Source organism: Vidua chalybeata, chromosome 8, assembly GCF_026979565.1.
Source record: "Vidua chalybeata isolate OUT-0048 chromosome 8, bVidCha1 merged haplotype, whole genome shotgun sequence".
Classification (NCBI taxonomy): Eukaryota; Metazoa; Chordata; class Aves; order Passeriformes; family Viduidae; genus Vidua; species Vidua chalybeata.
Genome location: NC_071537.1, coordinates 3154798 through 3176947, shown reverse-complemented (window position 1 = coordinate 3176947; position 22150 = coordinate 3154798). Strand labels below are relative to the sequence as shown.

The 22150-nt window shown below is 42.5% G+C and overlaps 1 protein-coding gene across 4 annotated transcripts; it reads left to right on the top strand.

Moving 5' to 3' along the window:
* Window positions 1-228: 228 nt before the first annotated feature.
* On the top strand, window positions 229-21406 carry EDRF1 (erythroid differentiation regulatory factor 1). Of its 4 annotated transcripts, none has more exons than XM_053948530.1 (25): window positions 242-415; window positions 1835-1947; window positions 3305-3371; window positions 4540-4665; window positions 5147-5271; window positions 5610-5769; window positions 7004-7105; window positions 7374-7495; window positions 8163-8274; window positions 8951-9098; window positions 9173-9281; window positions 9589-9700; window positions 10605-10865; window positions 11181-11252; window positions 11366-11516; window positions 13349-13537; window positions 14597-14797; window positions 15145-15363; window positions 15663-15886; window positions 16243-16401; window positions 16823-16972; window positions 17197-17350; window positions 17621-17736; window positions 18320-18483; window positions 20603-21406. In XM_053948530.1, the coding sequence occupies exons 1-25, from the start codon at window positions 350-352 to the stop codon at window positions 20769-20771; spliced, it is 3591 nt and encodes a 1196-aa protein (XP_053804505.1). In that variant the 5' UTR covers window positions 242-349; the 3' UTR covers window positions 20772-21406. The 4 variants fall into 4 exon arrangements, with proteins under 4 accessions (XP_053804506.1, XP_053804505.1, XP_053804503.1 ...); XM_053948528.1 differs by having other exon boundaries at window positions 1739-1947; XM_053948529.1 differs by lacking the exon at window positions 242-415 and adding an exon at window positions 1562-1618 and having other exon boundaries at window positions 1739-1947.
* The last annotated feature ends 744 nt before the right edge of the window (window positions 21407-22150 follow it).

The following is a 22150-nucleotide window of genomic DNA, read 5'->3' as shown; positions in this document are numbered from 1 at the left end:
GGGTTCCATCCCTGGAGGTGCTTAAGGAACGACTGGACGTGACACTCCGTGCTTTGGTGTAATTGACAAGGTAGGGATCGCTCAAGGATGTTTTTCCCACACCAAAGACACTCTGATCCCGCTGCGAGCGCCGCACCCGCCCCTCACGGAGACGCCGCACCCGCCCCTCACGGAGCCGCCGCACCCGCCCCTCACGGAGCCGCCCTCAGAGCCCGCCCTTCCCGCGCCTTCTCGAAAAGTCTCGCGAGAGGCGGCGGTTCCCGGCCGGACGCCCCCGGGAAGCGGCTCCGCTCCCGCTGCCCCTTCCCGGCTCCATTGCCGGCTCCGTTCCCGGTTCCATTCCCGGACTATGGAGGAGCCCTGCGGCGCGGGCGCCCCTGCCCCGCTGAGGGGAGACGCCGAGGAGCCCAAGCAGGTGAGCGGCGCTGAGGGGCGGCCGTGCTGGGTGAGGTAGAGGGGCTGAGGCGGGGGTCGAGCGGCGGCTACAGACACAGCCCCTGGGGGTGTTTTAATTGAAGCGGTGTTTTTGATCCTCTTTCCAGTTTGTCAGGGCCGGAGTGCTGTAGGGAACACGCTAATTATGATTAAGCGTTAATTGCGAGCAGTGTTGCTGTTGTTATGCCTAAGTGCAGCGTATTTACGTAAGTGGTGTCCTGTGGAGCTGTTTTTCCCTCGACATGTGTTAGTTCAAAGCTCCTCGCACACGGGTGACAGCTGCGTGTTTGAAAAGAAATAGGCAAACACGAAGCTTATTTAATTTATCGTTATTTAATAATAGTAAGGTAGAAGCCTGTTTAGCTTTAATGTTGGTGTTAGTAAACTTGGTGTTTAAATAAACACCTGCTTTCACAAACTTTCGTGGGAGTCGTGTTCGTCTTAGCCTTTCTGAGTGATTTTGTGTTGTGTGGGCAGCTGACCTTGGTGACACTTCATTCTCGTACCTCAGTGTGCCCAGGTGGGCGAGAAGGCCACTGTCACCTGCTTGGATCAGCCACAGGGCCAGGGCAAGGGTTGTCCCCCTGTGCTGGGCACTGCTGAGCTCCAGCCTCAAATTCTGGGATTGATTCTGGGGCTCTTACGTCAGGAAAGACATTGAGGGGCTGGAGTGTATGCAGGGAAGGGAGCGGAGCTGGGAAAGGGGCTGGAGCCCCAGGAGGGGCTGAGGGAGCTGGGAAGGGGCTCAGCCTGGAGAAAAGGGGGATCAGGGGGGACCTCGTGGCTCTGCACAGCTCCTGACAGGAGGGGACAGCCGGGGGGGGGTCGGGCTCTGCTCCAGGGAACAGGGACAGGAGGAGAGGGAACGGCCTCAGGCTGGGCCAGGGGAGGCTCAGGGTGGACACCAGGAAGAATTCCTTCGTGGAAATGGTTATCAAGCGTTGGAACAGGCTGTCTGGGGCAGTGGTGGAGTCCCCATCCCTGGAGGTGTCCAAGGAAAGACTGGATGTGTTGCTCAGTGCTCTCGTCTGGGTGACCGTGTTGTGGTACATCACAGATTGGACTTGATAATCTTGGAGGTCTTTTCCAACCTAAGTGTTTCTGTGATAATTCCTAAAGTGAAGCACGTGCTTGACATGAATTGGAAGTGGGATAACTGGAAAACTGTATGTGCTGGGGAAAGGTAAGTGAATATAGGACTGGATTTGCTCACTTAGCCTTAAAAACAACTTATCACAGAACAAGCCTGATAGTTTTAATTGCCAACACTGAAGTAGAAGGCTAATGTCTCTCTGGAAACCAGGGCTCGGTGCTGTTCCTCGGAGGCAATGAGGTGAAGAGCTGTGCTGTGGTGAAATACTCCTCAGCCCCTCCTCAAGCGGCCTTTGCCCGTCTGCAGGAGAAAACAGACCTGAAGCTGCCTCCGGCCAACTGGTTACGGGAAAGTGCCAAGCTGGGACCAGCAGGGACAACCATTCTGGGCAACAGCAAGAAAAGTAAACCCTTCTCAAGGTAAATAACTGCAGCCCCTATTTTTTCCCAGGCCTTTAAGAACAACTCTGATTGTGAACTTGGATCCTCACGTCATTTAAAGTAGAAAGTACAGGTTTTACCATAGCAACTACATATTGCTTTGTCTTAACCATTCTCCTACTTTTTCATCTTGAGTTGTTGCCTCCATGGTCTGATCTTGTCTCATTAGTAAATGACTGATGGTGTTGATTATTTATATAACATACAGAGATGGTTTTGTTTATTTGCTCACGTGCATGTTGACACCTTGGCTCAGACAGTCAGAATGACTTTTTGTTCTTCCCTGGTTGGCCCAGATCAAACTGGACTGGTTCAGCCAGCCCTTCTGCCTTTGATAACAGGTGAAATGGGACATGTGGCTCCCCTTGGAAACCAATTTAGAGCTCTTCTGGATCTTTAGAAGCTAATGGCAAATGAAATTTCACATTTATATCAGGATTTCATATTTCTGTCACACTATAGGTGAAATGAAAGCAGTGTTACCTTTCAGTGTGGATGTTTGCTGAATTGTTGAATGAGTTGAGTTCAGAGTGTTTATAAACAGGAGGCTCAAATCCTGTGCTGAACAAGCAAATTCACACCAAGTCAGGCAGTCAGTGAAATTTAACAGTTTGTGTTTACATCCTCATCATCTCTTTTAGGAGCTGGACTTTTCAGAGCAGAGTAACATGTTTTTCAGGGCTTTATGATTTTTTCGTGTTTATTTTAGGTACTGTAGTTGTCAAATAGAGGCTGGCAGTTCAATCTCTTTTTCTAGTGTCAGTATTAAAAAGCTGATAACAAAAGTATAACTTGCACATCATGTATGTTTTGGATTTTAGTAGTATCTGGATTTGTTATAAAGAATGATCTGTACATTGAAATATTCCAGCTTAAGTACCTTGTAATTTCTTTAACAAGGGTGGAGGAGGAGACAATGTGTCTGTTGCAACATGTAGGGCAGTTCTGGAAAATGTGAATAAGAAATAAAATTCAATTACAGCTACTAAAACTAAAGTCTTTAATATGCTTAATGCCTTAAAGAGAAACTCCTTGAAGAACTCTTCTTATTTTCAGTGTTGGAATCCTTAATTTTTTCTGATTTTTCTTGATTTCAACAAAACTTTAAGTGTTAGAGAATGTCTTGAAATAATGTCTAAGCACTTTCAAAGATATATTTGAAAAACCTGCAGGATATGAAGATGAAATCACTTTGTTAATTTTAGGTCTCATTAAACTAGGGGATGTCTAGCTGGGTAATTTTTTTTTATGAAGCTATTCAAAGATTAAATAGATGTAAAAGCCAGATGTAATGTCACACTGGAACTGTCTTAACTTGTAATGTTTTTTTAAATAGCTTTGGGATGGCCTATGACTTCATTGACTCAGTTGGAAATGATGTGGATGTCGTATCTGATTCAGAGGTATGGGCACATCTTAAATTCTCTCCTTCAAATTCTTACATTGCATAAACTTTTAAGATGCTGTGATGGTTTCTGGCATCTTTGTGTCCTTTGGGGAAAAGGAAAGATCCCTTAATGAGTCACAGATCACCAAGTAAGGGAGTTGTGATCACTGAATAAGAAATGTAGAGAGAAAAATCATATTTCCTCTGGAGTTCTACAAATAATCTGCAGCTAAAGTGCAGTTTAGTGAATGCAGCACATCAGTCTTGCAAGGTAGTTGTCTTGTGTGTTTGAAATTAGTTCTTTTGATGCAAACTGTTACTCTCAAGATGGTCTTTCTTCTATTCTTACCTAGAAGAGAGAACTGCCCTCCGACTTCTTCTTTCCTTTGTTTTTTGTCAGCTTCTCAACTCTTGGTGCTGGTAGTATCTGTAACATTCAGATGAGGCTGCTCAGAAGAGGAAACATGCTCATGTTAATATTTGTCAGCTTTGTATTCAGATCTAGATCTCTATCTGGATTGCTTTGGACTCCTGGCAAAGAATTGGTATTTGTGCTGTGAATATAAAAGTTTACAATCCAAATCGTCCCTTTGGATATTTTTGTCATTTTTGTTGGTACCTGGTCATGGTGATCCAATCAGAGAATGTGTTTAAGCCATGTGTGTTGTTCCTACTGATGACTTGGTCTCTTTATCACTGTCATTTGTGTTCTCTGCCCTCAGCAAATGCATTTTCTTGTGGAATGGTTTTCAAATTTCTGGCACTGTCAGGTTTTATTTGACCATGTGGGCTGGGGTAGAATTCATTTTCTTCCCAGTGGCTGGTAAGAGACTTCCAGGATTGTCCTGAGCACAGGTTGATAGTACAGAGATGTTTTTGTTGTTGCTGAGCAGGGCTTACACAGAGCCAAGGCTTTTCCTGCTTCTCATGCAGCCCTGCTGGCAGGGGGGTGGGAGTGCATGGAAAACTGGGAAGAGACACAGCCAGGACAGGGGACCCTGACTGACCAGAGGGGGCTGGGGTGGAGAAGAGGGAAGGGGGGGGATGTTTGGAGTGGTGGAGTTTAGGCTTGGAGTCTCCCCAAGTCACTGTTACACACGATGGCACTTTAGTTTCCTGACAATTACCTTCCCATGCAGCATAATTCTATTAAATATTTTTTCTTTTCACTTTCCTTCTGCAAGAACATTAAAAAACTCCTGAAGATCCCTTACAGCAAGTCCCATGTGAGCATGGCAGTGCACAGAATTGGGAGGACACTCCTGCTGGATGAGCTGGATATCCAGGAACTCTTCATGAGATCGTCTCAGGTGAACCACTTGGTTCTTGATAACTGTTGATAACATGTGGGCAAAATGCATTATTTCAGGAATAGAGTAGCAAGAAAATGTCTGGAAATCCCTCAAAATCATATGTGGGTGCCAGAGGTGTTCTGTTCTGCAGCAGTTTACCCACAAACTACACTGGTGTCCTGTGTTCATGGTATTGTAGGGTTAATATTCTATGTCTCACTTCAGTGTAATTCAGTATTGCTGTAGCATTTGATTGATTTTTATAAGCAATATGTATTTCTTGCTATGTAGCCTCTTATATATGTGATTTTCTAATTAAGTCAAATTTTCAGTAAGACCACAGCTTTCCTAGGAGCTGTATTCTCAATAAATGACCAATTCAGGACTTCAGCCCTGATGTTATTTTCTCTTGGGGAGGAGTATTTGTAAGTTTATAAGGCACTTGGTTTACTTTGCAGATGCTTCTTGACATTATTTTCATATTTCTTCTGTTGCCTAGACAGGGGACTGGACATGGCTGAAAGAGTTTTATCAAAGGCTGATTGATCAGAAATGGCAAAGAAAAAAGAAGAGTAAAGAACATTGGTACCAGAAGGCAATACTTTCTAAGTTTTTGTATTACAGGTAACCTTTTGTCTGCATGAAACTTGAATTCTGCCCCACTTCTGCTTGGTTTTTGGTCTTGGAGTAAATGTTAAAATTCCATTATGGTCTGGTTTATTTACTGCATTTTCCTTAAACAGAGGGAATTGAGGGGTGAGGTCAGAAAATAACATGAAATATTTTCACAGAAATTAAAGTATTTTACTTTAAAATTGACATACTAAAGAATAAAATAAACAGCATGACTTAACTGCATATCAGCCAAGTCATTTGTTGGCAAGGGTGCATCAAACATAACAACTCTAAAAATGGATCTGTTTGTGTCTTGTCAGCTGAACTTGTATATGTTTCCTTGTCAGCATTAATGGAGATGGAGCTGCCCAGCCTGTTCCTTCCACTTCCAAGCAGCACCAGGAGGGTCCTGTTGCAGGTGAGGGTGATGAAGCAGGAAGGGCCTCCTGGCCAGCTCCTTTTGAAATGCCTTCCTCGCTATCTGAAGATCCAGGTGCCTCTAACCAGGTTGGTGTGAAGAATGTTTTACATGGCACCACAGTGTTTGTAGAGCCACAGATGTGGAAAGGTTCTCCGAAGTGCTGCTGCAGCTCCCTTTGCTGAAAGAGCTGAGCTAAGGCATGAGGAGAACTTGGCAGGAGGTGCAGCTCCAGATTTGCCAGTGGTTCAGAGCTCCAAATTTCAGATATTTGTTCTGTCACTGTAATGTTAAATTGCTATTTATCCCAGCATCTTTGAGAAACAAAGCCTTTGGCTAAGAGTATTCATCAGTGCCTTTATCTAAAGTAGGAAAATCCTGATACTCAGAAGAAATGTTTGGAAGCTTAAAGTTCTGGCCTTTCTTTTTAAATCTGTCATTAAAATCCATCTTCTGGTGGCCCTGAATTTATTACATGAAGAGGAATATCAAAATTTCTGAAAAGGGAAAACAGTTAAGCACTATTTAAAAATACTTGCCATGAGACTACACAAGTGAAAGGAGAGATGTTTACAGCAATTATGCAACAAGCTATGATTAGTATCAGGCCCTAATTCAGGGTTTCTATTCTGACTAAACTTATTTATAAAAACTGTTAATTCCTGTGGTTTTTGTGAGTAATATGGAACAGAATTGATTAAGTTTTGGAGAGGTTGAAAGGTCTGCTGTCTTCAGTCTGCATTAATATAATAATGGCGCTACAGTTGTGCTTGCACAATGTTACCAACTGATCTGCCAAATTTAGGGAGTTTCTAACCTACATTGGCCATAAAATTGTAACTGCATGTGTTGTGTGGAGAAATGCTTCAGTGCTTGGAAGCTTTTAGAAACAGGACTCCTTCTCTCTTCCACCCTCTTGAGGAACCATTGCCCAGTTCAGCAGACTGTTTCTCATAAAGAAGCTGTTGTGCATTTTCACAGTGCCATTTTCTTTAGTTCATAAATAAACCAGCAGGATAGAGGTTTTGCTTCTGAACACTGATAATCTGGTGTTGACCCTGGGTTAATAAGGAACTCTTGTAAATACTTCCTGGTTTCTTCCCAGAGCCTCTGAGAATATTACAAAACACAACATTTTAGCACTAACTATAGAAAAGAAGCATTCTAGTCACTGCCTAGAGGCTTTTTGCAGTTTTATGCAGATTTATTTAAAGATGTGGGAGGTAAAGGTTTTTCCCTTACATGCTTTGTTGTTCATATCTTTTTAAATGGCTGACTTGACTTCAGCAGCAGAATCACTCCTTATCCTTGTGCTCTCCACAGGGAAATGTGCCTCTTGAACCCTCATATCTAGTGGGGCACGTGGCCTCAGCCCCCAGAGAACAAAACCTGACTCCTTTGTTCAATGACGGGGAGAACAGTCAGGTATGCTTTATGTGAGAGCTGAACCCCCAGGTTAAACCAACGCCTCCAGACCAGGCCTGAACTGGAACCAAGGCCAAACCTCAGTCCCTGTAGAAGTAGCTTTTGTGGCATCTGCAATTTTAAGTTCCTGTGAATGTGCCGGGTTTGTCACGTGCTGGCTTTTATTTGCTGCTTTGGCTTCTTGCTGTCTCATAATTCCACAGACTGTCATGGGGAACAAGTGTTATACCACTGACTTACTGGCCAATTCTGTTTTCTCTTAATGAAGGGACTTAAAAATGACTTTGTTCGTAACATCCTGTGGACCTTTGAAGATATCCACATGTTGGTGGGATCAAATATGCCAATATTTGGAGGTGGGAGGTACCCTGCTGTGAGCCTGCGTCTCAGGTGAGCTTAGAAGTTGATAGATACTATTTATAGCAGCCTTGACTGATTTGCTAGTTACCTATCTGCACTTTTTGCTACTTTTATAAAAGAGAAGTAATATTTCTCTTCCTGGGAGTCTGAATTTTAGTAGCTTCTTGTTGAGCATAAGTACTTAAAATGTTATTGAGCTGTAAGACAGAACTATTCCAGTCCCAATTTAATGTCAATCCCTTCATTACCCCTCTTCCATTCATAGGCAAAGAATGAGCAAAAACTTGAAGCTGATTTGGTTTATTTGTCATCTTTTTAAGACACATTTAAGAATTAAATTGCTCTGCAAGGCATTTTGGAAGGTCTGGGAGTAGGTTTGTGCTATAATTAGTTGCAGCTAAAAATGCTATTCCATTAGAACTTCTGAAGTACTTATTATCTTGGTAATAGTGTGACATCTGAAGCCTGTTAAATGTGGGCAAAAACTCCAAACTGCTGATGGAATGTGAGCATATTCCATTGGAGAGATCAGCACATCTGTTTTGTTATAATTAATTAATACAACAATTCACAAATAATTGTTTTAGTGTTCATCCACTCTCAGGTGACTTAAACCTAAATCCTATTAGTAAACATCCCTAATATTTCCTGAAGGGCAAACAAAGATTTAAGTAACACTAGAAATATTTTATTTTAGGGATAACAACAAGCCAATAAATGTGCTAACAGGGATTGACTATTGGTTGGACAACTTAATATGCAACGTACCAGAGCTTGTGATGTGCTTTCATGTCAATGGAATTGTTCAGGTAAGTCTGGCTCTTTGCATTATTCCTTAAAATAATAATTCATTCTTCATCTTCTAAAATTGCCTCAGTTATCACTGATACTTCACACTGTTCTGAGCAAAGATGACAAAAATCCTGTGTTGCAGAATGAGAAGCATTTTAGACAGCTTGCAGCAGTCATCTAAAAATAGCGTGTTCTTTCTTCCCTCCCTTTCACGCATGCAAGTTTCCTTCTTCCCCTGATGTTTGAGTGAAGGCAAAAATAAAAAATGCAGCTGCAGAAATCAGTTTCTTACATCTTGAAATCTGCAGTGTTCCCTTGCCAAGACAGATGCAAGCTTTTGAATATTTGTTTATGCTGTTTTACTGTAGACCAGCTGTGTTTCTGTTCTGCCTGGTAGCCTGGAGTTGTTTCCTAGGCTGACTAGGTTTGGTTGAAGTAGCAGATGTTGTACCTTCTCCTCCTTATTTTTCCTCATCTTTTGTTCTCCATTTACCATATTTGTGACAGAAATGGATCCTTCTGAAAGCTTTGAGTAGTGTAGTCAAGATGTGTTTGCTTAAAGTAAATAATAGAAATTAATTCAATTTATCATAATAGCAGCCTTTGTTTTAGCTGTTGATGGCGACACTGATACATTAATTTTGGTGTCACAAAACCCTCCTGAGCTTGAGTTTTAATTGCTGTTCTTTGCAGAAATATGAAATGATCAAGACTGAAGACATTCCCAATTTGGAAAACTCCAATTTTTCTACCAAAGTGATAAAAGATATTGCTCAAAATATCTTATCTTTTCTGAAATCAAATTGCACCAAAGAAGGACACACCTATTGGCTGTTTAAAGGTAAGAAGGTTTAGATCAGTTTGACAAGATTGATGGTAATGTGATGTTGATTAATGAAAAATTTTCCTTTTCAGCAAGTGGGAGTGACATAGTAAAGCTCTATGATCTCACCACGCTTTGTGAAGAGACGGAAGACAAATACCAAAACCCTTTTACCATGCCAGTGGCAATTCTGCTGTACAAGTGAGTTTTTATCATTTTTATTGCAATACTTAATTCTTGGTGCATTTCTATTCAGAACACAGACCAAAAATCATGATCAAATGACAATCATATACAGACTTGCTAAATCTTAGTTCCACTGGATCAAACCAGAATTCTTCCTTTTCACCATTTCTCCCTGTAAACTTCTTTGCCCATAAAGTGGTGTAGACTCATCATAAAGTTTGGAAGATCTACAGTTGTAGAATATTGTGTAAAGCTGCTTTTTTTTTCCTAGCACAAAGAAATTACCCAGCAATTTCACAGTTTCGTTCAACTTTCTCTTTAGAGTTGCTTGCAATATGATGTTGAAGAAAAACCAGAACAAGAAACACTATGGCACAATCAGAACGTTGCTCCTGAATTGTCTGAAGTTGTTGGACAATGGCAGACATCCTCAAGTGAGAATCCAATGTTTTCTTGCACTTTTGTGTAAATATGCTGTAATCATAACAAACAACAGATGCTGTAATCATAGTAAACCTGGTAATAAATAGTGTGCTACTTCTTCGCCCCAAAGAAGAGAATTTCAATTTATAAACAAACTTAAAAATTGATTTTATTTTTAAAGAATCCCTATATATTTTTAAATTAGTTTTTTTTTTTTGCTGCCCCTCATTGCAGCACAAGTCTTCTGTCTTGCTCTAAAAAGGGACTTCTCATTACATTCACTCTGTTCTTGCTGCCAGAGAGCCCTTTGGGAAGAGATCCTGGATAAAAAGTGTAAAATGTGACTATGTGGACATTTTTACTCTGAAAGTGGCTGAAAACTGGGTCAGGCCAACCAGAGAAGTGGTAGTCTCCATCTTTTCAGATACTCAAAGCCCAACTGGACACAGTTCTGAGCAACCTGCCTTGATAAATGGGTTGGGCTAGAGAGTCTCTAAATAATGTAAGCTGTTTTCAACGGAAAATGAATCCCAAAAATGTGATGTGAAAAATCTGAGTCATATTTAGAATGGATTACAAGAGGAGACATGGCACACATGAAACCAATACAAATGTGGGTTTCTTCTAGAGTTGTGAAAGGTTTTCAAAATCCCAATGGAAACTCTTCAGTTTTTTTTTTTGCTTGCATAAGATCCTCGTGTTGTCTCCTGTGATCTGCAAGCTGTTAGAACAGGCAGTACTTGTTCTCTACGAATTGGTTTTTATTCTCTTCTAAACTTGATCAGCTTGGATCCTTTTCCATTCCAGGGAATTTGCTCAGGCTGTATTTTCAGGTTATCAAACACCTCTTTGTATGTCCTCCGTCCTCCTTATTCTAACATAATTTATATTCTTGCCTCTTTCTTCTTTGCAAAGATAATTGCTTCAGCAAACTACATGTTATCAGAGCTTTTTCAGCTGGATGAACCTAAAAAAGAAGACAGTGCAGACTTCCCTATAAATGGAAATTCTGATGAAAGTTACAGTGAGGAAGAGGAAGAGATGCCAGACAGTGATGAAAATGGTTCTTACAGCAACAGTTCTGATCCCCCAGATGACAATAAAGCAGTGGCAATAATCAAATCTGTTGGGGAGTTGTCAGTACCAGAAAAGTACAAGTCTGTGCATCGAATACGTGTAAGTGACACTGGGGGATATTTAAGGGTTTTCCTGGATGATTCAGTTCATGGGACAAAAGTTCATGGGTAGTGCAATTCAGTTCCCTGGTAGTTTTGCCTTCAGGTTAACTGCAGTGGGCAAAGAAACACTTCATGAGCTGCTCTTAAAATCTGAGGTATTTGAATTTTATGGTAGAGGCTTTGTGTAGATTTTTTTTCCTTACCATATTCCACTTTGCCTTGCTGTTACCTCTCATTTGCATCTTCTGGCCAGTGATTTTATGTTTCCTGTGTTGACCATTTCTTCTCTTCCCTCCCTGGTGCCCCACTGAAGCCCAGCTGTGCATTCCCTGTCTGCCACGGCACTGAGGAGCGCTGCAGGCTGGTGCTCAACCACGTCCTGGAGGTGAGTTCACTGCCAGCTTCCTGAGGATGCTTCATCTCCCACCCAATTCTTCATCTACTCCGTTTGCTAAATATTGCTCTCAAGGTGAATGAAATGATTTCTCCCTTCTGCAGGGTTTGAAGTCTGTTGACAGCAGTGTTAAAAAAGAAGGTGACCTTCCTGCAGCTGACCCCAGCACTCCAATCCCCTTGAAATATGAGGATGAATCCACCAGTGGTGGTCCTGAGTCTCTGGAAAAACAGATGGCCTTATTTCTAGACAAAAGTAAGTTGTATTGTTGTGCAAATAAGACCTTTCCAGTGCCAACACAAACTGCTCCTACTTTATTTTGATTGTCAAAACAGTGTGCTTAAATCACTAATTACAGCATTGCCTAAGGAAAAGTGCACTGAAAATTGGAGAACAATCTGTTCCTTTTTAAATATGAAAAGAGAAGCTCATTTGAGTTATTTTGCATAGCAAAGAATCTTTTATTAGTCAACACATGATTTTACTGGACCCTATTTAGATGTGGCTTTCAGATGACTTCCATAAAGGCTTGGTATTTTGAGGTTTGGTATGTGCAGCACTGTAAGTTTTGTGGGTTGATTTAAAAATAGGCTTAATTTCTTTGTGTGTGTGTGTGTGTGACCTGGATGTTTTCTGGAAGAATTTCTCCCTTCTGGCAGGTTTTGTTCCTACGTTAGGCTTGGTGCTTGAATTGCATATAAAATGTTAACTACGATTTTGTTTTCTTTCTTGTACCTCTGCAGTTGTGAAAAGAAGCAGCAAATAAAAGATGTTTTGTTTGCTTAAATGCTCAAACTCCTGAAGTTTCAGACTACAGTCTCTATTTTATTTTGTTCTGGAGTGACATAGAAAGTTCCAGGAAAGACTTTTTGTTTGAAAGTAGTAGAGTTCTCTGCAGGGCAAGGAGCCCTGTAAGCATAGCCCAGAAAAAAAATTTATCTTGCCTACTTTGGCAGTTCTTTATTCTTTCCTTTCTCCTCCCTTCTGCCTTTGAAAAATCTCTGAATAAGAAGCCAGTTCAATTTTGAGTTATTCACACTCCCACAGATTCCTGGCTCTCTGCTTGAGTCCATTCCTGAAGCACAGCAGAGCTACTTGCTCACTTCTGCTTCCCAGTCCATGGGTTTGTTTTCTGTGATGTGAATTATGTATTTTCTCTGCCACATGTGCATATTTACATACATATGGAAAGGATAAGTGCTCTAAATCCTGGAATTTCTAACTTCAAGAGAACTACCTGTGAATAGTGTATGGATACAGGGTGTGTTCAGTGTGTGTGTCTTTAGCTGAGTGGGGTGTTATAGTTTTAGATTGGTCTGTGTCCTCGTAGAACATGTAGTGCATAAGAATTTATTATTTTTACTTGTTGTGTATTTATATATTGTTGTAAGATAGTGGGTTTACAAGTCAGGCTTTGTAAAGCCACCTTAAGCAAGAGACTCATTTCTGTGTGCAAATACTGTTAGGGCAAAATTCTGTCCCTTGGTAGGGACAGGCCTTAAATCAGGAACAGTGACCTGTTCTTTTTGGCTCCATAACCACTGCAGCATCTAAGAAAAGCTTCATAACCTTATACAGAGGCTATCCTGAAATAAGTGTGAGAACATGCTTGGTTTTTCTTGTGGGAAGGACCAGGTTATCCAGGTTTGTGTATGCTGGAGGCTAAACCCACACATGGACGCTTTCTCACTGAGACTGTTCATACAGAAACTGAGCATTTATCTTAAGGATGTGGTAGGGAACATGACAAATTCTTCCTGTGGCTTTCTTGTGGTTTTTCTGTTGCTCCCTGAGGGAGCAGTGTTGGCCTCTGCTCCTGTGTTTCACAAGCTGTCTGAGGTCAGAGAGGTCACCTGCACTGGCACTGTCCCACTGCATTCCAGCATCCTGCTGTCAGGTGCAGTGTGTGGAGGAGTGCCACGCGTTGGGTCTGTTTTGCAGATGGTGCTGGAGTGGCAGACGAGCTGGCAGAGCTCTGCCTGTGCAGGGCTGTCATCAGGCAATTCCCATCCTGCCTGTGCTCAGGGAGTCATGTCCAGCCTCTGGCATATGTTAGAGTCACTGACCAGGTTCTGCTCTTCTCACAGTGGGCTCCTTCCAGAAGGGGAAGCATTCCAGTCAGTCAGGAATGATTCCTGGATCGTGGCAGTATAAAATGAAACTCCAGCTCATCCTGAAATCATCAAGAGCTTATTATGTCCTGTCTGATGCTGCTATGGTCCTGCAGAAATACGGGCGAGCACTGCGCTACATCAAGCTGGCCTTGCAGTGCCATGGTGAGTTCCTCGAATGGGTTTGTCACCTGTGCCACTGCTTGGAGACACCTGTCACCACATCAGATACTGCTGTGCGTGATTTTTCCCTGTGGTGTGCAGTGACAAGTCTGAGAAGCTCGTGTTTAACTGAACTCAGTGTCCAGCTCAGTGTTCAGGGCAGAAGTCTGTAGTGAGGATAAATTCTGTCACTGATCGATAGAAAGAAGATCCCATTTTGACACACTGGGAACTTGAGGGCACATTTGGAGCTCCAGAGCAGTTGAATTTGGGAGAGTCTGCCCTGGTGCCAAGGCCAAGACAGTATTCTGTACTCCAAGTGATGTTGCTGCAAGCTGTTTTTTTTTTTCCCTAGTGGTTCCCATATTATTTAAATACATCCTTGACTCTGAGAAATACTAAACCTCTTCAGCAGCTGAATTGGATGCTCCTCTGAAATAGAATACATCTTGAAGTATTATTGAGGAAAAGGAAAAAAAGTACAGTCAGGCTGTTTAGACTAATACTGCCCTAATGAGAGTAACTGACTGGGAAATGCCAGTAGCTTAGTGCTAAAGTGCTGCTGTCTCCCTGCCATAAAGGAGGGCTCCTGTCTTAGGGCAGGAGGAGGTTTATAAAGCAAGCCCATTTGATCTTAGCACAAAGCATCAATAGACATCTCGATAATTCACAGCACTCTGCAGCTTTCAGTCTTTTATAGACTTAAGAAGCAACTTTAAACTCTACCTTTTGGAAACTAACTTTTCAGGCTGTATTTCCCTTGAGTTAATCTGCAAAAAGTCAGTTTTCCTTTGATCAAATCTGAGGTTAGCATTTGTAATTACCAGAGTGACTGCTCATCTTGGACAGCACAGGAGCTCTTTTTAAATCATCAGCTGTGTAGAGCAACTGTGACTTTAAAATAGGTTATTTCTTCTGAGGATAACACGTTGTCACACTTATTCTCTGTCTGCACACAGGTAACGTAAAACCCAATTATCTTGTCAGTCTGTGTGAAGCCTGTTGATGTGTAATTCTTCTCTTTCCCCCTCCCTCATCCATGTTGGTTTTTTTTCCCACCAGATACCTACTGCTGTCTGTGTGGCAGCATGCTGCCCGAGGTGCTGGTGTTCCTGTGCCAGTGCTTAACCCTTTGTGGAGATATCCAGTTAATGCTGGCTCAGAATGCAAACAACAGAGCAGCTTACCTTGAAGAATATAATTACCAGACTAAAGAAGATCAGGAGATACTACACAGCCTTCACAGAGAATCCAGGTGCCAAGGTATGATCCTGACACAGGAGAAGTGCCAGACTTTGGATACATGACAGACATAAATAATTCCATTGGGTTTTTTAAAACCATGCACTAGGAGAACTTGTGGCAGAGGGGTTATTGCACTTCACTTCTGCTTTCTTCAGAGAAGGCTCATCCTGCCTGTCATACAGAAGGGAGTTGTCAAGGCATTGTATGACATGGCCTGAAGCTGTGAAACAACTAAAGGCAGTAACTGTTTCAGTAATAAATAAAATCTACCTGACACGAGTCTTGTACTTTCTCTGGGCATTTTCGCCTAGATTTAAATTAGGGAAATACTGTTTGACACAAAGGCTTTGCATTTTGTTTTCCAGTGTTTGCCTGGGCTACAGATTTATCCACAGACTTGGAATACCAGCTTTCTGTCAGCTGTAAATGCTATGAAGCAGCTTATGAAATCCTACTCTTCAGTAACTTAAAAAGCCAAAACCCAGAGCAGCACATCCAGGTGCTCAAGAGGATGGGCAATATCAGGAATGAGATTGGAGTGTTCTACATGAACCAGGCAGCTGCAGTGCAGACTGAGAGAGTGGGCAAGTATCCTTTTTCTATTCCTGACCATTTCATGGAGCTACAGCAGTAATTGTATGAAAAATCTATTGCTGTTTATAAAGAGTTCATTTAAATGACTTCATATTTTTTTTAATGTCCACTGTGATTATTTGTTTACATTAGATCACTGTGGCTTGTACACTGTAGTTAATTGAGCCTAAACTGAATAATGGAGTTTGGAGAAATTCCTTTAAAATGTGTAGAATGATCTCAAAAAGCCATCAGGGAAAACTTCAAACTCTGAGGAATTTGAGTCTCTAAGCCATGTGCTTCACTCTAGTGAGTAAAAACGTCTCGACAACAGAGCAGCAGCTCTGGAAGAAAAGTTTCTCCTGCTTTGAAGAAGGAATTCAGAATTTTGAGTCCATTGATGATGCCACCAATGCTGCCCTTCTGCTGTGCAACACGGGGAGGCTGATGAGGATCTGTGCCCAGGCCCACTGTGCAGCTGAAGGGGACTTCAAAAGGGAGTTTTCCCCAGAAGAGGCCCTTTATTACAATAAGGTAACCCCAGACCCCAAAATGCCTTTTATTGTGAGATGTTTGTGAATACTTTGGTAAATATGTTTAAATTTGGGTGGAATAATCTGGGATAGCTGTCCTGCTTCCATACTACCCTAATCCTTGCTGTGTGAGCTTTGGTGGAGGTGTTGAGGTTTGATTGCTGTGACATTCAGATGCTGATGCTGAGCATAATGCAGTGCCACACACAAGGGAGAAGAATTTATGGTCAGAATTAAAGAATTGTCAGATGGGAAATACTGAAGAAGGCTCAGGGAGATATTTTGAGTAAAGGGAAGTTGATTTCTAGTTGTTAGAAATGCAGACAGTAACTGTGTGCATGATTTTATCATCTGTAGGCTATTGACTACTACCTGAAGGCACTGAGGTCTCTGGGGAAGAGGGATGTGCATCCAGCTGTGTGGGATTCTGTGAACTGGGAGCTGTCTACAACGTATTTCACCATGGCAACTCTGCAGCAGGATTATGCTCCCTTATCCAGAAAGGCTCAGGAGCAGGTAACAGAGGGCATTCATTGTGTCTGAAAAAACGCATTGTTGGCATCCTGGAAAACTGAACAGGGAGCAAAGTTGATACTGGAATTGTAGAATCATACAGTGGTTTGGGTTGGGAAAGACCTTAAAACCCATCTTGTTCCACTCCTGCCACGGCAGGGACACCTTCCACTATCCCAGGGTTTTCCAAGCCCCATCCAGCCTGGCCTTGGGCACTGCCAAGGATCCAGGGGCAGCCACAGCTGCTCTGGGCACCCTGTGCCAGGGCCTGCCCACCCTCACAGGGAACAATTCCTTCCCAGTATCTACTCTGAATCTTCCTTCCTTCAGCTTAAGGCTGTTTCCCCTTTGTCCCCATGCATACTACATGCCCCTCTTCAGGGTTTTTTTTTCTTAAATTTGTATTTATTTATTTGTGTCGTAGATAGAGAAGGAAGTCAGTGAAGCCATGATGAAGTCCTTGAAGTACTGTGATGTGGATACAGTGTCTGAACGACAGCCCCTGTGCCAGTACCGAGCTGCCACCATCCACCACAGGCTGGCTTCAATGTACCACAGCTGCCTCAGGAACCAGGTATTGCTCCAGGCTCTTAGGATTTCTGAACTCCATCTTTAACATGTTCAGTATGTGTGGAGCTGATATTTATCCTTCTACCTGTAGCTGGAATATATTTATTTCAATTACTTAACCAAAGAAACTAGTGCTGTTTCCCAGCCTTCTCCAAGTAAACCTTTGCAGTGGCTCCTCATGAACATCCAGAGAGGAGGGATTTACTCTGTGTCCTCGTGTGAGTGCAGGTTGGTGATGAACACCTGAGGAAGCAGCACCGTGTCCTTGCTGATCTGCACTACAGCAAAGCAGTGCGGCTCTTCCAGCTCCTGAAGGATGCCCCCTGTGAGTTCCTGCGTGTGCAGCTGGAGAGAGTGGCCTTTGCAGAGTTCCAGATGGCCAGTAAGTGTAGCTCTGGCTTTAAACAGCTTTCCAAACCACCACCTACTTAGTTTCATTTTTAGATAACTAAATTTATATGAGAGTAGGAGCAATCTGCTGCTCAGAATAGAATTTTCCTCAAGAGAGGAGACAAGGCACTTTTATCTTGCTGGTTTTCAGCTGACTAGGGCAGTAATGCTTTCTTCCTAACTCTTGAAGTCTTTGGATGGAAGAAAAATACAGTCTTTAACATTAGCCTTTCTTTCCTTATTTTTCATGGGTTTTTTTTAGGTCAGAACAGCAGTGCTGGGAAATTAAAGACTCTGTCTGGGGCCCTTGATATAATGACCAAAACCAAGGGTGCATTTCAGCTCATCAGGACGGAGCTTGTGGCAGAAAATGAACAGGTAAAGGAACTTCAAGTGGTGTGATACCTGCTCCCTTCTGGCTTGTGCCTTCACTAATGAATGGTCATTTGGCAGTTAAAATATTCCTTGGTTACTTTTCCATAGAGCCAGTGACGTAAAGAGCGTGGACAGAGTTAGATGTATTGCAGTTCTCCCTTAACCTGGAAATGGATAAAAAAAAAAGTCCCCTAGAACATGAACCAGAGATGGATTAAAACATATTTCTGTACAGATGTGAGCTGCCTGACTGTGTGAATGGACTTCTTTTTGTGCAACTCTGCTATCCCTTAAAAGTCTTCTCTAAGAACTTCAGAATCTGTATATAATAAAAAAGTTCTCTCTCTCTGGTATATTTAATATTTAAATGTTAAAATGTGCAGGGCTGTCTGTAGCCAGTGTGAATTACATTCCTGGTGCCTCAGTCAAGAATTACTTGCAGGGTGAGCTGATGTGTGTGTCCCTTGCTGGCAGTTTAAAAGTCATGTTCAAGTCAGCTCACTTGCAAAGAGGGGCTATTTAAATCACTCCCTGTATTTATAAGGTGGAATCAGTCAAATTGTTTTGGATTGTTTGTCTCCTGTAGATCAGCAAGGATAAAAGTCCTGCTGAGAGCGTGTCAGTGAACGATTCCTCTGCAGGCCTTAACAAAGAGGAAGTCTTGAAACTGCTCGGGATTTTTGAGTCCAGGATGTCTTTCCTTCTCCTCCAATCCATTAAATTGTTAACTTCAAGCAAAAAAAAGATTGGGTAAGTTGAAGCTCGGTGTCCTTTTTTGTGACTGGTGTGGGATTGGTGTGTGACAGAGCAGAGTTCCTGGGGGAGAAGCTGCTGGATGCTGCTGATCTCTTGATGCATCTTGCTGATAAAATGTCAGTGGAGTTTGGCAAGCAGAGCACTTGAGAAGAAATTCAGGCACATCAGTAATGCAGCAAAGAGAGGGATGGATATGGGGGAGATGTGCACTGGTGTCAGGGAATTTACCAATTCCTAATGGACTCTTCTGTCCTGCTGCTGGGATTCAGGACAAACCTGGCTTCTTTTTGTGCTGACTCTAAAGAGATGTTGAGATTTGGTGTGGCAGCAAATTCCTTCCCCCACTCCTTCTGTTGCTTTGATCTGAGTGTGTGTGGTGTTCCTTTTGGGACCCAGAAAATACCTTTTACTTCCCCTGCAGCAAGTGTGTGATTGCAGGAGCTGTTCCTAATGTTACATGAAGTGAAGTTCTGAAAATGTGGCATTAGTTTTAGAGGATTCCTTTAGGCTTGGAAGTTGGGTTAATAGTTGAGGATTGAAGCACTGCTGATGGAAGAGGTGTTTTGCTAAAAGCAAACTGTGAGATGAGTTCATTGTGCCCAGGAAGTTGTCTGCTGATAGTGGGAGACTGGTAAATAAAAAACATGAGAAGAGAACAGAGCCAGGGTGCGTTTTTAGCTGTTTTTCAGGCAATGCTAGGAGCTTTCACCTCCCAGAAAAGAGCTTCCACAAGGTGGCAGTCTGAACATGTGAAACGCAGAGGATTTTTACAGGATAATTTATATGTTACCAAGTAGATGTCAGCTGAGTAAATGGGTTTATTCTGTTGTCTCGTAACATGAGCAACTCCTCTTTTTTGTTTTGGAGGGGTTTTGCCCTCACATTTACCTTGGCATCATCGTGAGGTTTTGCACTGAAGATTCCACACAGGGAACCTGTTACAGTTTGAATGCTGTGAAAGGGGACTCTTAAAATCTGCTCAAGTCCTTGAAACTTTGAGGCCAAGCCTGAAACTACCTTTGATTTAACCTTTCTTGTGCCTTCTGCACATCCTGTGTGCATTTCCTCCCTTCTGCTCTGCGGAGGGGAAGTTCTGCCTTCTGCTTTAATAATGGGATGAAAAGGGAGGAAATTGGAGCTCAAATGCTGCTTCAGGGTCTCAGGTGCACTTTGGCAAGAAACAAAGAACATGCAGTAAAATTAGTGTTTGATAGCCAAACTTGCAGCCTAGCAGTCAAAATGGATGAAATCAGTTTTACCCTCCCAAAGTGAAATCCTGAGCAGAACAGAACTTGGCTGTGCAAATTGGAGGGGAAAAGTAATTGAAAGTAATACTTTGTTCTGGGAATACTTGTAACTTATCCCAGAAATACTTTGCATTTCAGTGGCTTTTTTATTGACTACCTGTTCTGTTTAATAAATGAACCCGATTCCTGCCAAGTGTGTGATGAATTTAATTTGCTTCAACATTTCTCAGTCATTCCTGAAGCACTTGCAATTAACCTGACTACTGCTTGTACATTTTATATTCTATTATATTTATATTTTATGTTCCTGCCTGCAGTATAAACAGAATGCTCTGACTGCAGTGCAGGGAATGGTGGGGGTGAGGATATCCCCAGGGATCCTTATCAACATTATTTATTTGAGGAATTTTTGAAGGAGCTGGGGTTGTTTAGCCTGGAGGAGAGGAGGCTCAGAGGTGACCTCATTGCTCTCTACAACTTCCTGAAGGGAGGCTGTGGACAGGTGGGGTCGGTCTCTTCCACCGGGCAGCACTGACAGAACAAGAGGACACAGCCTCGAGCTATGTCAGGGGAGGTACGGGTTGGATATTAGGAAAAAAAATTTCACCAAAAGAGTAATAAAGCACTGGAATTGTCTTCCCAGGGAGGTGGTAGAATCACCATCTCTGGATGTGTTTAAAAAAAGACTGGACTTTTTTTGGTGCTCAAGTCTAGTTGAGGTGTCAGGGCATAGGCTGGACTTGATGTTAGAGGTCTCTTCCAACCTCATTATTCTGTGATTCTGTGATTTAATAATGCTCTTGATAACTTGCAGAACGCAGAGCTGTGGTCAGGTTACGAGTTAGGATTCTTTGCTCTCTTTGCAGGGGCAGCAATGAGGAAGAAGCAGCTCTGAGAACAAACAAGCAGGTTTATTCCCTGCTGCTTCGTGCCACTGCCAACAAGGGGCTGTCGCTGCTGGAGCGCACCGAGCTCCTGCTGAGCCTGCTGGAGCAGCTGGCCCCGGGCAGTGAGGGCAGCCCTGGCACGCAGTGAGGGCAGCCCTGCAGAGCTGCAGCACCAGTGCCTTGCTGGGAGCACTGGGGGTGTTCCCATGGGATGTTTGTGTTGACTGAGGGTGAGCTCTCACACCGTTGTTCCGTTGGAACCTGGCAGAGCACAGGGATTCCTTTTTATCCCCACAAAGCTCTCCTTGTCCGGCTCCCAGCGTTTCTTTGTTTGAAATGCCAGCTTGGAGTTCTGGAGATAAAAATGTAACTTTTGCACCGTGGGGAAATCCCTGGTTTTTCTCTTGCAGTGAAATCCATGTTTTGCATACAGATGTAGCCTCACAGCTGCTCTGGTTTGGTGTTTATTGAAATGTGTTTTGTAAGCAGGGCTGCACTGCAACACTTGCACTGCTAAAGGCAGCCCAAGCTGTACCAGGAGATTTCTGTGGAATATGTGGATGCACTTCTTAATCCCAGGGAGGATCCTGCACAAAAACCTGTGCCTTTCTAGCTTTGATGTGACTCTTGCAATTTATCAGCCATCTCTGGAATTTTGTTTTGGAAAGTGAATGGTTTCAGCTATGTTGGAATTGATCAAGAATAGTATTATCTTTTTCAGACTTGAAACTGTGAATAAATGAGAGGATATTTTTAAATAAAAATTTATTTATTAAATATAAACATCAGTCTGCCTTTTTTTCTTGGTTATGACCTTCCTCAGAGCAGCAAACTGCTCAACAGAATTAAAACTATTTGAAAGACAAATTTTTAATGTTTTGAAAAAGATCTCTAAACTCCAGTCAAACACCTCCTGAGTGGGGTCTTACCTCAGCATGTGAGGACTCTGGTTTGGTTTTTTTTTTGCTAGTATGTATTATTTGAAGATAAAATTTTCCAGAATATAACATCTGATTGTCCTGATGTTCTTCTACAAATAGATGTGGTTCTTTATTGCATAATAACAGTATAAACCACTTTAGATAAAGGTTGAAATGGGTTTTACATGCATTCATAAGGAATTAGACAAACTTTTTAAGGTCCCTTCCAACCCAAAACATCCTAGGATTCTTCCTGAGATTCCATTTCATCCTGAGAAAGGAAGTGCTTCATAAGCCAAACACTTTTCCTGCTTGGCATCACTTTTCCATCAGTGCCCAGTGTGACTGATTCCACACTCTGGAATTACTCAGTTTACAGGAACAGAACTGGGCTCAGGTTCCCTCTTGTTCCAGGTGTGGAGCCTCTCAGGTGGCAGGAAATTCAGGTTCCATCCTCAGACTTCACCTGAACTGTGCAGCAAACCAGGGTTTCTCTGTTATTCCAGAAACCTCAGCACTGTGCTAACAACACAAATGACTTTCAGGACGATTATAAATGAGTATATTATGATTCAAATCTCCTGTGAAGCCCCTGGCATTAGCTGGA

Excerpts from the sequence above, each read along its gene's own strand:
- EDRF1 (XM_053948528.1), top strand. The coding sequence starts at position 350 with ATGGAGGAGCCCTGCGGCGCGGGCGCCCCTGCCCCGCTGAGGGGAGAC. Across the intron at positions 9,282-9,588 it reads GTGGCAATTCTGCTGTACAA|AGTTGCTTGCAATATGATGT; the intron begins GTGAGTTTTTAT and ends CTTTCTCTTTAG. Across the intron at positions 10,866-11,180 it reads AGTCTGTGCATCGAATACGT|CCCAGCTGTGCATTCCCTGT; the intron begins GTAAGTGACACT and ends GCCCCACTGAAG.